Source organism: Pempheris klunzingeri, chromosome 20, assembly GCF_042242105.1.
Source record: "Pempheris klunzingeri isolate RE-2024b chromosome 20, fPemKlu1.hap1, whole genome shotgun sequence".
NCBI lineage: Eukaryota > Metazoa > Chordata > Actinopteri > Acropomatiformes > Pempheridae > Pempheris > Pempheris klunzingeri.
The window spans coordinates 718833-733674 of NC_092031.1; the positions used below are offsets into that span (position 1 = coordinate 718833).

The 14842-nt window shown below is 48.2% G+C and overlaps 1 protein-coding gene across 1 annotated transcript in view; it reads right to left on the reverse strand.

The window, feature by feature from the left end:
* Window positions 1-449: 449 nt before the first annotated feature.
* Window positions 450-14842, reverse strand: part of ankfn1a (ankyrin repeat and fibronectin type III domain containing 1a) — a 41052-nt gene continuing 26659 nt past the window's right edge. Inside the window, exons 11-20 of the mRNA XM_070851315.1 lie at window positions 14520-14652; window positions 13679-13795; window positions 13243-13458; window positions 12475-12641; window positions 10157-10328; window positions 9566-9734; window positions 7965-8131; window positions 2483-2705; window positions 2211-2403; window positions 450-1254 (exon numbers count right to left, since the gene is read on the reverse strand). Coding sequence (XP_070707416.1) covers window positions 450-1254; window positions 2211-2403; window positions 2483-2705; window positions 7965-8131; window positions 9566-9734; window positions 10157-10328; window positions 12475-12641; window positions 13243-13458; window positions 13679-13795; window positions 14520-14652 — 2362 coding nt within the window. The remainder of the gene's footprint in view (window positions 1255-2210; window positions 2404-2482; window positions 2706-7964; window positions 8132-9565; window positions 9735-10156; window positions 10329-12474; window positions 12642-13242; window positions 13459-13678; window positions 13796-14519; window positions 14653-14842) is intronic.

Consider the following 14842-nt stretch of genomic DNA (forward strand, 5'->3'; position numbering starts at 1 on the left):
TTGGTTACCTCGTGTAGCTTTAAAGGAGAACTCTGGTGTTTTTAATCCTGGACCGTAATGTAATAACAGCTGTTATATCGCTCTCTGCACACACACCAAACTACATTCACTAAAACAGGGATTTTAGCTCACAGGACACAGGAGCTGCTGGTCAGATTGTTGTGCCTGTGGTGTTTTAACATGTAGATCTGGATCCAAACCAACCCTTTAAAACACCAAAGTGACTCAACAACACAAAAAAACTAACTGATGGAGGCAGCAGCAGAGCAGCAGCTCCTGTGTCCTGTGAGCTAAAATCCCTGTTTTAGTGAATGTAGTCTGGTGTGTGTGCTGTTTGTGGTTAAACCAAAAGGATCTTCCAGGTTCCAGCGGCTAAAAACACCAGCACTCCCCTTTAAACCTCGGCGGTGTCTGAACCGACCTGCTGCCTCCTCAGCTGCTGTCCGACCCTACAGCGTGCTGCTGAGGATCTCTGACACTTGGGCATTTGTTTGGTCGTCTGAGTCGACTTCCTGGGTGGCGGCTCCCCCTGGCTCCTCCCCCTCCCCTCCAGACTCCACCTGCGCCACGACGACCGACACGCCTGCCGCCGTCACCTCCTCCTCCTCCTCCTCCCCCCCGCTCCTCCTCTCGTGGTCCGGCGGCGACAGCTCCTTACACGGCTCCACGAAGATCCTGCGGACGTGGGGCCGCGGCTCCCGGTGGCGGCCCTTCCGGCTCTCCAGGACGCAGGAGGCGTGGCTGACGTAGGTGTTGCCCTGGGGGGAGGGCGGGTCGCCGGGCAGAGGCAGGTCCAGATCCAGCTGCTTGGTGTAGACGCCCTCAGATAAAGAGCCGGTGTGGCTCTCCCCACTGTGGCCCCTCAGCCAGCGCTGGGGGCCGCTGAAGTACTGGCCCCGGTGGCTCCTGGAGAGCAGCTTGCGTTTGGCGGGCGGGTTGGCGAGGGCCCTCAGGGGGGCCACGCCCTCCTGAGGGCTCCTGGAGAGGGAGAGGCCCTCCAGAGTCTTGGTGGTGTCAGACAGCGCCGGGGAGAGGGGGAGGGAAAGGGGGAGGGGGAGGTCTTTGGAGAACCTGGGGGACAGGGGGAGGGACGGGGAGGTGGGGAGGGTCCTGGAGAGGGAGGGGGAGAGAGGGAAGTCTTTGGATAGAGAGGGGGAGTGGGGGAGGAGCGGCGAGGAGAGAGGAGCGTCTTTAGACGTGGGATCCTTCACCACCGGCGAGAGGGGGAGGTCTTTGGACGGGCAGACGCTGTACCTGAGAGACGGGACGAGAGCATCCGTTAGATTCACAGAGACTCCACCTCGGACCCCCCCACCCCCACCAGGCTCTGCTCCGTCCTCCATGTTCCTTCACCTCCACCAGGAGAGTTCCTCCTGCTGATCAGTGTTCCTGCTCAGGTTCAGCTGGTTTGGTCGTTAAACTGATGTTGGAGCTTCTAACAGGATCAAACAGGCTGCGTTTCTTCTTCTGCTGCTTTAAATGTGTTTCTAACAGGATCAAACGGGCCGCGTTTCTTCTTCTGCTGCTTTAAATGTGTTTCTAACGGGATCAAACAGGCTGCGTTTCTTCTTCTGCTGCTTTAAATGTGTTTCTAACAGGATCAAACAGGCCGCGTTTCTTCTTCTGCTGCTTTAAATGTGTTTCTAACAGGATCAAACAGGCCGCGTTTCTTCTTCTGCTGCTTTAAATGTGTTTCTAACAGGATCAAACAGGCTGCGTTTCTTCTTCTGCTGCTTTAAATGTGTTTCTAACAGGATCAAACAGGCCGCGTTTCTTCTTCTGCTGCTTTAAATGTGTTTCTAACAGGATCAAACAGGCCGCGTTTCTTCTTCTGCTGCTTTAAATGTGTTTCTAACAGGATCAAACAGGCTGCGTTTCTTCTTCTGCTGCTTTAAATGTGTCTCTAACAGGATCAAACAGGCTGCGTTTCTTCTTCTGCTGCTTTAAATGTGTTTCTTGGATGTACTTCCTGCTTTGTTGTGCTGCAGCTACAGACAGCAGCTAAAGTCACAGTCAGAGTGTTTCTCCATCCCAGATGAACCTCTGGTCGTCATGGTGTTAAAAATCTTTATCCCATAATGCAAAGTTCCCAGGCACGAACAATCAATCAATCAATCACAAATAAGATCTTGATATCATTACTGATCATCACTGCTACGACGGATTTAAAGCTGCTGATAAAATGATGCATTTACAAACTAACTGATCACCTGAGCTCGTGGATCTGGAGCACGTCCGGGGCGCTGCCGCCCAGCGAGTGCACGGCCTGCTGGGAAAGATCCTGGGGGGGAGAATAGAGCAGGTCCAGCTCGCGGGGGCTCAGGGCGTCGCTGGAGTCGTAGTCACTGTCTGTTGGCAGAAACACCTCAGAGGATCCGTCTTCGTCTGAGCCGAGCAGAGAGTCTGAGCGCAGAGAGACGAGAGTCAGCGAGACACTTTACGTTTGTTTAGCGTCATTTAAATAAATAACGTGGCGACTCACCGCTGATGGCTTTTCTCCTGCGGAGTTCAGGTGAGGGTGAAGGCGTGGGCAGGTAGTCCATGGTCGAGGACGTGGAGTCGGTCTTCTGCTGGCCGGAGTCGCTATCTGGAGCGCTGGCGTCCACCAGGCAGGTGATCGGTACGCCGCCGCGGGGCTGCTTGTAGCGAGCGTACTGCAGGGCGTCGGTGATCCAGCGGAGATCCCGACGCATCTCGTCCAGTTGCTGTCGGAGGACGACAAAACAAAGATAAACACAAAATGTACCTCCATATTGGCTCCGTCTTCATTTCACAGAATATCGTTTCGTTTCTATGCAGATGATATCTTGTTCTATGTGGAGATTCAGAGGATTTATCAGCAGGAAATACATCTTTTATATATCAATAAATCAATTCTAATAACTGATGAATTATTTTGGTAAGTTTCCAGCAAACTTAAGGACTCCACTGTGACGACTGGCTGTAATCGTTTTGTTCATTTTACACACTTTTTGTTCTAGAAGCCGCAGGTTGGTTGACCGTGTGAAGATAACGGTGTGTACTTTAGTGTGTGTACTTAATGAGTTCCATGGAAAAAGTTTAAGCACATTTGAGTCAAACACAAAACTGAGCTGCGTTTTTAATGAGGACAATAATGATTTCAAAATAAAATAAAGATTCTCTACAATCCAATAGATGTGATCTCACTGAATCAGTAACATTATTAAAGTCACCTTTTATCTAAACTAAGTCTTGTAAAGTTGTATTTTTCCAATTACTCTGTTTCATTTGTCTGCTTTCTTGTTACATTTTACTATTTTTATCATATTTTCAAATTCAAATTAGCTTTATTGGCATGACAGACCAGAAATCCATATTGTCAAAGCAGCACAGAAAATTCTTCACACTTTAGTACTTTCTTTATATTTCATGTTATATATTTGATCTAGAAAGTTTAAATGATTAAATGAGATTAAAATAGTGCATCATCAGTCAATGTGAGTGAGTGGAAACGTGTGTGTATGTTTGCTTTTGAAGAGAATGAAGCGTGACAAAATGTTAAGCAGCAATTAGCCGATTGACAGAAAGCAGGAGCGCCACACACACACACACACACACACACACACACACACACACACACACACACACACACACACACACACACTGACTGACAGCGGCGATGACTCTGCTGGAAAGAATGCCGAGGCTGTGACGGCAGAGCGAGAATCTGAGGAGAGAAAAACATGAAGGAGATTCCTGCTCGTCCCACAGAGGGAGGCCTCACGTCTCCACTCTGTTTACCAACAGCCACATGCAGCGTCTCACACAGGCCGTCACTCAGTAACATCATTATTCTGTCCACGTCTGGTCCAAGGAGAACTCCCCTGTTTCTCCCCCATGATCCTCTGTGTCCACATCCTGGTGTCTGAGTGACTGGTAGGTAGTAAAAGTGTTGGAACTGGTCCAGTAGATCACCTCAGCCAGCAGCCACCAAACGGGCTGCAATGGCTGCAACGTGATCCTTTGGGACAACTGCACCTGATCACAGTAGGTCCACTAAAAAAAAGAGCTTGTTTGATCCACTGACAGGCTCAGAGTGTTATTCTAAGTGTGTGACAGCATCATGGAAAGGATCCCTACAGAGAGAGACCTGGAAGATCCTTTTGGTTTAACCACAAACAGCACACACACCAGACTACATTCACTAAAACAGGGATTTTAGCTCACAGGACAAAGGAGCTGCTGCTCTGCTGCTGCCTCCATCAGTCAATGTGTTTGTCTTATTATGTGACTTTGGTGTTTTTTATATATTAGTTTGGATCTAAACAAACTCTTTAAAACACCAAAGTCACAAAAATTAGACCAGCAACTCCTATGTGCTGCGAGGTAAAATCAGTGTTTTTGTCAATGGAGTCTGGTGTCTTTGAAGAAAACGATATAAGTGCTGTTTGGTAAGTGCAAACAGCGTTGTGAGTCTTTTTTGTTTAACCAGTCATTCAAACACCAGACTTTGTACAGTTAGGACCAGCTTTTGAGAAAGTTCTCATTAAAAACTGTGACAGGCTGAAATGTTTCCATCCAGGATGATGAGACTGTGACTGAGGAGGTTTCATGGTGAAGACGCAGACGTGCTGCCTTCAGAGGAAAATTCATTGCGGTGGATGCGTCTGCGCTGCAGCCTCGATACGGCGCTCTGACAGTCATACGAGGTTTCCAGAGCAGAGACGCATCTGCAGCTGATCAGTCTGACAGCGGCCTCACAGCTCCGTGATTTAAGACACAGTGAGATCCAAGGACGAAGAGCAGCTACAGCAGCTCAGCATCACTTCCCACAGACCTCGCTCTGAGTGTGTGTGTGTGTGTGTGTGTGTGTGTGTGTGTGTGAGACATGACACACACACACACACACACACACACATCAGTTCCTGACAGCATCGCTCTTTAATGTGTGACGCCAGCGTGGAGGCGAAGGCATCAATGAGATGAAGGACCGACTCGTCCCAACATCAGAGTCAGATGGAGATCAGTGGGTTCACACCTCGATTTAAAGCCCCTTACTGAAGTTACAGTGTGAGTCCTTATGATCACTAAGTGACCTGCACTCCAGGTGTGAGCGAGCATCCTGGGCGTCGGCCTGAACAGCGGCGTGACGCACACCAGACTGAACCTGATTGGCTGGCATCACGTTTCATCAGGACCGTTAGCTCTATGATGCTAACTACATAGCACAGCCAGATTTAGTTTCCTGGTGAAGCTTTTATGATGTTAGCAGCTAGCCTAATACCTCGTTAGCTTTCAGTCTGTTAGCTTGTTAGATGTGAACTGTGACTGCTTTAGCTGTTAGTGTGTTAGCGCTGAACGTGTTAGCTGTGAGTCTCTTTGCTATGAGTGTGTCATATGATGGTCTGGTAGCTTGTTAGCTGCTAGCCTGTTAGCTGTGAGTCTGTTAGTCTGATAGCCTGCTAGCTGTTAGCTGTTAGCTTGTTAGCCTTGAAGAGGAACAGCCACATGTGCAACATGTGGCAAATCTAAACAAACTGTCCAATTAGACGGCATCCTGTCACCTTCACACTAACCCACTTTCACTGTCTCACACACACACACACACACACACACACACACACACACACACACACACACACACACACACACACACACACACACACACACACACACAGCAGCTCCTGTGGTCTCTGAGCTAAAATCACTGTTTTTGTCAATGGAGTCTGGTGGCTTTGAAAAGAGTGAAATAATGACCGTCTGTAATCAAACTCAAAGGATCCAAAGGTCTGTCTGTCCACCAGAAAACATACAAACAGAACCCAGATTGAAATATGACGGAATTTCCCTTTAAATGTAAAGGTTTTGGGTCTTATGGCCGTTTTATGGCAATGAGGGTCCTCACAAGTATAGAGTACCCAATTTGGTTGGACGTGGCCCTTTACACACACACACACACACACACACACACACACACACACACACACACACACACACACACACACACACACACACACACACACACACACACACACACACACACACCCTCTGATTGGTATATTGGTATTATTTTTTCCCCTGACATTCCCTCTCTCTCTCTCTCTCTCTCTCTGAGCAATTTGTGGTCGGGGGGCCACTTTTTTCCGAACTTTAAAATCGCAGACAGAGAGCCAGACAGATGGTCCCCCCCCCCCCCCCACCTCCCCCTGCCTCCCCCCGTCCTCCCCGTGATCGGAGAGCCCTTGTGGTTTTGTGGTCGGTCTCCATTAACGGCGGCGGTGAGCTCTTCACCAAGACGACTTCACTTTCATACTGTTGGAGTTGTGACGGTGGCGAGCAGGGAGCAGGGAGCAGGCAGCAGGGAGCAGGGAGCAGGGAGCAGGGAGCAGGCAGCAGGGAGCAGGGAGCAGGGAGCAGGGAGCAGGGAGCAGGGAGCAGGCAGCAGGGAGCAGGCAGCAGGGAGCAGGGAGCAGGGAGCAGGCAGCAGGGAGCAGGGAGCAGGGAGCAGGGAGCAGGGAGCAGGGAGCAGGGAGCATGGAGCAGGGAGCAGGGAGCAGGGAGCAGGGAGCATGGAGCAGGGAGCAGGGAGCAGGGAGCAGGGAGCAGGGAGCAGGGAGCAGAGAGCAGGGAGCAGGGAGCAGGGAGCATGGAGCAGGGAGCAGGGAGCAGGGAGCAGGCAGCAGGGAGCAGGGAGCAGGGAGCATGGAGCAGGGAGCAGGGAGCAGGGAGCAGGGAGCAGGGAGCAGGCAGCAGGGAGCAGGCAGCAGGGAGCAGGGAGCAGGCAGCAGGGAGCAGGGAGCAGGGAGCAGGGAGCAGGGAGCAGGGAGCAGGGAGCAGGGAGCAGGGAGCAGGCAGCAGGGAGCAGGGAGCAGGGAGCATGGAGCAGGGAGCAGGGAGCAGGGAGCAGGGAGCAGGGAGCAGGCAGCAGGGAGCAGGGAGCAGGGAGCAGGGAGCAGGGAGCAGGGAGCAGGGAGCAGGGAGCAGGGAGCAGGGAGCAGCTCCTTCAACAGCAGAGAAACCAGCTGTTTACCTGAACTCACACTTTATTACATCAGTACATTCACACTGGATCAGCAGCTCCTTAGTTTTCTCTCAGAGACAAACTGGACCGGTCTGATCCAGGCGATGACCTCATGAATCTGAAACCACACGGACGTCTAACAGACTGAAAACGGGCCGTGACCCCGGGGCGGCCGACCCTGCGCTCCCAGTTTGAGTCCCATTAAGAAACTTTTCCCACAGCTATTAAATAATTCCCTCTTTAAAGTTTCCAGTCAGTGTGACATGTTCCCGTGAACTACTTTCCAAACTTTGTGGCTGATGAGGCCGACAGTCACCTGACCGGCAGTGTGAGGGTTCACCACTATCATGTTTTACTATTTATCATTAGGTCAGATAATGAGATCGTGGAGCAGCCGTCACGTCTTACAGCCCCACGTAGTTTTCATGCTGCTGAACAGGACAGGAAGTTCTCTGAGCTCCGTTAGCTTGTTAGCTCTATGCTCTATTGACCAGATTCCATTGACAAAAACACAAATTTTACTTCAACAGAATACAGGAGTTTCTGGTTTATTGCTGCTTCGATCAGTTAGTTTGTTTGTGTTATTGTGGGAATTTGATGTTTTCAAGAATTAGTGTGGATCCAAAATAACGTGTTAACACACCAATGTCACAACAACTGGACCAGCAACTCCTGTGTTCTGTGATGTAAAATGACCATTTTTGTGAATGGAGTCTGGTGGCTTTGAGGAGAGCGATCAGATCTAAAGTATAAAATCAGTGGTTTGTCGGTAAACGATATCAGGTTCTCCTGATCGCAGATCTTAAAGGTTCCTTAAGGTTTTCAAGTAACAGTTTTAATAATAACTTTAAGGGATTCCTTAAGTATTGAGAGAAAACCTTAAATATGTAAGTGAACTCTAAGGAAACTTTAAGGGTGTTTAGTGCAACTGGTTTAATTTTAAGGATCTTTTTTTTTTTTTTGTCGTGTGTTTGTTCCTCACCTGGATGTAGTCCAGGATGAGCTGGTGCCTCTGTTTCGCTGTGGCCACCTCGCTGTCGGTGATAGCTTCCCGCAGTGCCTGCTGGGTAATGAGGGCGTCCAGGTCCAGGACGGAGGACAGACGGCAGTACAGACTGATGAACTTCTCCTTGTAGGTGCAGAAGTGCACTGCAGAGAGACAAAACGCATAAAGTCCAGAGAGGTTCATTGTGCTGAAGATAAAAACCTCAAGAACATTCAGCAGAAACTAGAAATCACTTGTTCACAAATTCAGTTTGAATATTTAAACGACGGTAAAACTAAAAACTCTCTTCACAACATTCTGTCCTTTGAATGGACTCTGGCTCATGATCAGCTGCTTCTTTGCACGTTTCCCGTCTCGTCTGAGCAGAAGAACATGTCGCTCCCTGGGAGCCCTGTGATCAACAACTGTTGGACGTGAGAGGACAGAAAATCTGGAGCTTTTTTTGGTGAAATTTGGTTTAAAAAAATTAAAGAAAACAGAGCGATGAGCGTTCAGCAGCAGCTGGTGGGGAGGACAGTGTGTGTGTGTGTGTGTGTGTGTGTGTGTGTGTGTGTGTGTGTGTGTACAAAGAGAGAGTATTGTGCAGTGTGTATGGGTGTTATTGACACATTCTTGTGTGTGTGTTTATGTGTGTGTGGTGTGTGTTTGGGGGTCAGCAGAGAGGCCGTCCTGCTGGAGCCTGCAGACTGATTTAGTGCTTCTCCCTGCAGACATAAGTGTGTGTGTGTGTGTGTGTGTGTGTGTGTGTGTCAGGACTCTCTGCTGCAGTAACACAGCTCAGTCTGTCCCTGCTGATCCACCTCAACACATTCACACTCAGCGCAGAGCTGTGCTGCACGACTGCTGTATTTACTCCACAACAAAACTTTTAGAAATGGCCTCAGCCGACAGCATCATGGAAAGGATCCCTACAGAGAGAGACCTGGAAGATCCTTTTGGTTTAACCACAAACAGCACACACACCAGACTACATTCACTAAAACAGGGATTTTACCTCTTAGAGCACAAGAGTTGATGGTCTGTTTGTTGTGACTTTGGTGTTTCAAGGTGTTATTTTGGATCCAAAGTAACTCTTTAAAAACACCAAAGTCACTCAGTAACACAAACACACTACCTGATGGAGGCAGCAGCAGAGCAGCAGCTCCTGTGTTCTGTGAGGTAAAATCTGTATTTTTGTCAATGGAGTCCAGTGTATTTGAAGGGAGCCATATAATGGCTGTTTGTGGTTAAACTGAAAAGATCTTACAGGTCTATCTCTGTAGGGATCCTTTCCATCCATCGGGATCCCTTTTGAAACAGCTGTTATATCGCTCTCCTCAAAGCCACCAGACTCCATTTGTAAAAAGACTAGTTTTACCTCATAGAACACAGGACTTTGTGTGAGTTTTGTGCTTTAAAAGGTTCATTTGGATCCTAACTAAAATTTTAAAACACAATAACACAAACAGACAAACTGATGGAGGCAGCAGCAGACCAGCAGCTCTTGTGAGGTAAAATCCATGTTTTTGTGAATGGAGTCTGGTGTGTGTGCAGCGATATAACGGCTGTTTCTGCCCTGTCTGTGTGTGTGTTGTTACCGAGTTCAAACATCTGTAGAGGGAGGTGCAGGAATCCTGACAGGGGGGAGTAGGGGTTGGACTGTCCGGGGGCGGAGCAAACGTTGTCAGCCGCCGGCAGCAGCAGCAGGAAGGAGACGCCGTGACCGAGCTCCACCACCTCCTGACTGTAGAGACGGAAGTGACGGGCCTGCACACACACACACACACACACACACACACAATTTAAACTGAAAACGTTTACATCATATTCAAATAAGATATTTATATGATAATTGAAAACAACACTATCCTTCAAACTGGCTCACCACCAAACCTCAGAGGGAAAATCCTGATTTTTACCATGAGCTTGCTAAGAGGTTTAAATAGGTAGATAGATAGATAGACAGATAGATAGATAGATAGATAGATAGACAGATAGACAGATAGGTAGATAGATAGATAGATCGGTAGATAGGTAGATAGGTAGATGATGGATCTCTACAAGCCTTTCAACCTTTACTGATGTGGTGATTAACTTTCATTTAACTTCAAATTAAAGCCACCAAACCTCATTATGTTTATTGACGTTTTAAGGCAGGTAAAACAGTGGCGTGTGCGGTCCGTGTGTACCTGGTGCAGAGGTAGGTTGATGTGTTTCAGCAGAGACTTGATTGCCGTCTGTAGCTCGTAGTACAATAAAGGGGCGTGGCTTTCAGGCCTGGGCCCCGCCTCCTCGCTCTCCTCCCTGGCGTGGTCCTTCTCTACTGCGGCCGACAGCGTCTGGATCCAGTCCCACTCCTCCCTGAACACCACAAACACATCAGCACGGTTTTAAGAGCAGACTGCAGATCAGTTTTCTGTTCACATCCTGGTGTGTGACAGCATCATGGAAAGGATCCCTACAGAGAGAGACCTGGAAGATCCTTTTGGTTTAACCACAAACAGCACACACACCAGACTACATTCACTAAAACAGGGATTTTAGAGAACAGGACACAGGAGTCGCTGATATAGTTGCTGTGACTTTGGTGGTTTAACACATTATTTTGGATCCACTTTAATTCTTCAAAATACCGAAGTCACCTAATAACACAAACAAATTGACCAATCGAGGAAACTGTTCACCAGCAACTCCTGTGTTCAGTTTAGTAAAATGTGTATTTTTGCCACTAGAGCCTGGTGTGTTAGAGGTAAATGATATAACGGCTGTTTATGGTTAAACTGAAAGGATCTGACAAACAGCTGTTAAATCGCTCTCATCGTCGTGGTTGGTATTTATCTGATCTTTCAGACACAGAACGAAAACGTCGTCTCATGCTGCTCATGTTCAGATGTGTATCTCCAGGTGGAATCTCTTACCTGGGGAGGCTCCGTTCACACCTTCACCTGTTCCTGTTTATTCTCTCCTTTCTCCACGTCTAAAACACTGACTTTGTGTTTTTCTGGATAAATCTGTGTGCCTGTGTTAAATGGCCCCTCTGTGTTCACCCCCACCTGAGTAACCCCCCCTCCGTCACCTCCGACCAAAACAAACAAATAAATCAACAACCGGCTCATTTACACAACAACCACTCAGAGGCTCATTAAAGCTGAGTCAGAGAAACGGCAAACTCTCGACCCCCAAACTACACGACTGCTCAGGATCCAGAGCATCCATCGATCCACACACACACACACACACACACACACACACACACACACACACACACACACACTTTTGTTTCTCACTTCACACTTTCCAATCTCTGTGAGGTGGGAATGCAGAGCTGTTCAGCATCCAGAAATTCCAGTGATGGAGGCCAAAGAACGAGCAGGAATACTTCTACCTGTCCAGAGCTCACAGCCAATCAGATTGGAACACAAAAGACGCGCACAAATCCAGAAACACACACACACACACACGTAATACTGTGTAATGTAATACTGGCAGATTAGTGTCCTTGTGTGCCGACTGACAACATCTGAGAGGTGCGAACAGCTCTCATTCCTCAGGTTTTAGGTAACATTTGAAACTCCTCTGGAGGTTACTTTAACTGACGAGCATTAGGAGTGTTTTGTGAGGAGCAGCAGAACCTTCACTTTACATTTAGAGATGTTAAAAACACCCCAACGACTGGGTAGAAACGTTTTGGTCAGGAAGAAACAGCCGTTATGTCGCTCTCTCCATAGCTACCAGACGTCATTGAAAAAAACAGTAATTTTCCCTCACAGAACACAGGAGCTGCTGGTCCAGTTGTTGTTGCTTTGGTGTTTTAACACATTATTTTGGATCAACACCAAGTCTTTAAAACACCAAAGTCACACAATAACACAAACTAACTAACTAACTGAGGCAGCAGTAGAGCAGCAGCTCCTGTGTTCTGTGAGATAAAATGACTGTTTTTTTGAATGGAGTCTGGTGGCTTTGAAACGAGCAAAGAGAAACAGAATGGCTTCAGCTCCCCGTCAGAAAGTGGTGTGACAGCAAAGTAAACTGGTGAAAATATTCCAATAAATGGACACTTAATCTGGTGTTTATTTTTTGGGTGGCTGAAATCTCTCTTTCAGCTCAGTTTTTGGTCTCCACCACCTCCAAAGGGAAACATCCCCCAGGGACACCGACACACTGTTCATCCTGAACGCTTCATGTATTTCAGCTGAAGACGAAGACGTGGATAATGTCAGATTCATGATTAAGAACAAGGTGTTTTACTTTATGTATTGATTTAACCACAGAGCAGAGAATGTGTTGGGAACATCTGCCCCCCCCCAATCTGAAGCTGACACTGTTCTCTCCGTCACGACTCTCTTTTTGCCCGTTCACAGTGGCCTTGACGAGTGCTTTCTATTCACCTGAGTGGAATATCATTATAGTTATTCAGCTGAAACCTTCAGACTTACATCAGGTTCAGTCTGAGTCTTCTCTCTCTCTTCCTGACCTTTCAGTCCTACCTGTGAGGGTCACGTACCTGGAGACGTTGGCGTTCTCTCGTATGCGGGTGTGACAGAGCATGTTGGGGGTCCGCTGGGACACCAGGACTTTGATCTGGTCCACGGAGCTGCTGAGCTTCAGGAAGCCCAGGTAGAGGCCCGGGGCCAGCCGGTGGGTGCTGCGCCGCTGGTACGCCAAGATGTCCTGGGGGGGGGGACAGACACAAAGTTCACTGACAGGAAGTTTACAGACAGGAAGTTCACTGACAGGAGACCAGCAGGAGAGTTCTGTGAGGTAAAATTAGTGTTTTTGCCAATGGAGTCTGGTGTGTTCAAAGAGAGTGATATAACTGCTGAATCTGATCCAACAGAAAGGAAAGTATGGAAAGGATCTCTACAGAGAGAGACCTGCAAGATCCTTTTTGTTAAACCACAAACAGCCGTTATATCACTCTCTGCTCACACACCAGGCTCCATTCACAAAAACAGGGATTTCACCCTATAAAAACACAGGAGCTGCTGGTCTGCTGCTTCATCAACCTGTTTGTTGTTTTATGTTATTGTGTGACTTTGGTGTTTTAAAGAATTAATTTGGATTCAAGATAAAGTGTTAAAACACTTAAGTCACAACAACTACACCAGACACACGGACTGTCCTGTTCTCTAAAATCCCTGTTTTAGTGAATGTAGTCTGGTGTGTGTGCTGTTTGTGGTTAAACCAAAAGGATCTTCCAGGTCTCTCTCTGTAGGGATCCTTTCCATGATGCTGTCACACACTTAGAATAACACTCTGAGTCCTTCCTCACCTGCATGGTGATGATGAGGATGTCGAGGGCGTAGGGCTCCTCAGGTGTGGACAGAGACTTCCTCTGGCTCTGCAGTTTGGTCACCTGCATCCACTTCCCGCTGAACAGCGAGTGCTGGCTCTCCGTGTCGCGGATGGTCACCAGCAGCACGTTGCCGTGGCGATCCTTGATGGGCTCGTAGTGGACCCGCCCCAGGTTGTGAGTTCCCAGGAGGCTCTGCAGGAGGCGCCAACACAGAAGCACCATCATAATAAATATCGTAGGTCTTTCTGAATGAAGGGGTGTGCAGGTGAGTGAGCAGGTAGCCCCGCCCCTCTTCCTGGTGTATCTTCATTGACTAAATGAACATCCTGCTGTGCTGAAGAAGACAGTAAACTAGAGACTGAGAGCAGAAACTCATCAGGAAAACTGTCTACACTTTAGCTGGCGTGCTGACCTGCAGCTGGCTGGCGGCGGTGAGCATCTTGTGGCGGGCCTGCAGGGTGGAGGACGACGACATGGACACTGACATGCTCTGTCTGAGCCACCGGACGTCCTCCCACATACAGGACAGCTGCAGACAGGCAGACAGGCAGACAGGCAGACAGACAGACAGACAGACAGACAGACAGACAGACAGACAGACAGGCAGACAGGCAGACAGACAGACAGGCAGACAGGCAGACAGACAGACAGACAGACAGACAGACAGACAGACAGGCAGACAGGCAGACAGAGTTAACTACAGACTCATTAAACTGCTCATAAAACGAAGAGCTGCTGCTGGGCGTGATGCTCGGGGGCGGCAGCAGGTTTAAAACACATCAGAGACGATCCAAACAGCACTTCACACCTGATCATTACTCCAGCAACCATCGGCAGGCTGACAGGAAGTGGAACACGTTCACAGCTCCGTCAAAGCTGAAACGCTGTCCAACGACACGTCGTCTCTCAGCCGCTCGTCAGGTGGAGTTTTTTATTCTATTATTATTTAGCCGTGGAATAAAACCTGATAATGTAACGACTGGACCAGTATTGATTTATTACATTTTCAGAGAGGAAAGTTTTTCCTCTAAACATTTAACATTTGCTCAGACTTTATGCAGTTTGTGTCTTATACGTTTTAAACTCTGGATTTGAGATGGAGGAATGAGTATTTATGCTCGTGGACATGCAGCTACGTCCTGTCAGAGCTTTAAACGGATCATGTGACCTGCGTCTGTGTGGCGGCCATGTGATGCTTCTGTATCTATTGTCTTAATATTAAAATACTGAAAGGGTAAGTGAAGTGGCGTCACCTTGGTGAACCACAGGAAGTCCTGCATGAGGGAGCTGCTGTAGGAGTCGTCCACCTCCACGATGGGGATCTGGTCCTCGGCTGTCACCAGTAAACTGTCCTTATGGTAGAACACCGCCGCCAGGTAGATCCCCCTGCAGGCGCACATGACGATAATAATAATAATAATAATAATGACTTTAATGAGCGGCTCCGGATCAATATGTTGCTACTGATTCCTGAAGTCAAAGTAGTTTCATACCACGAAAAATAAACTATTCAGCACAACTTCAAAATATCAGTAAATAAAAAATAAAAATGTACAACAGAGCTAACTGGGCTAAC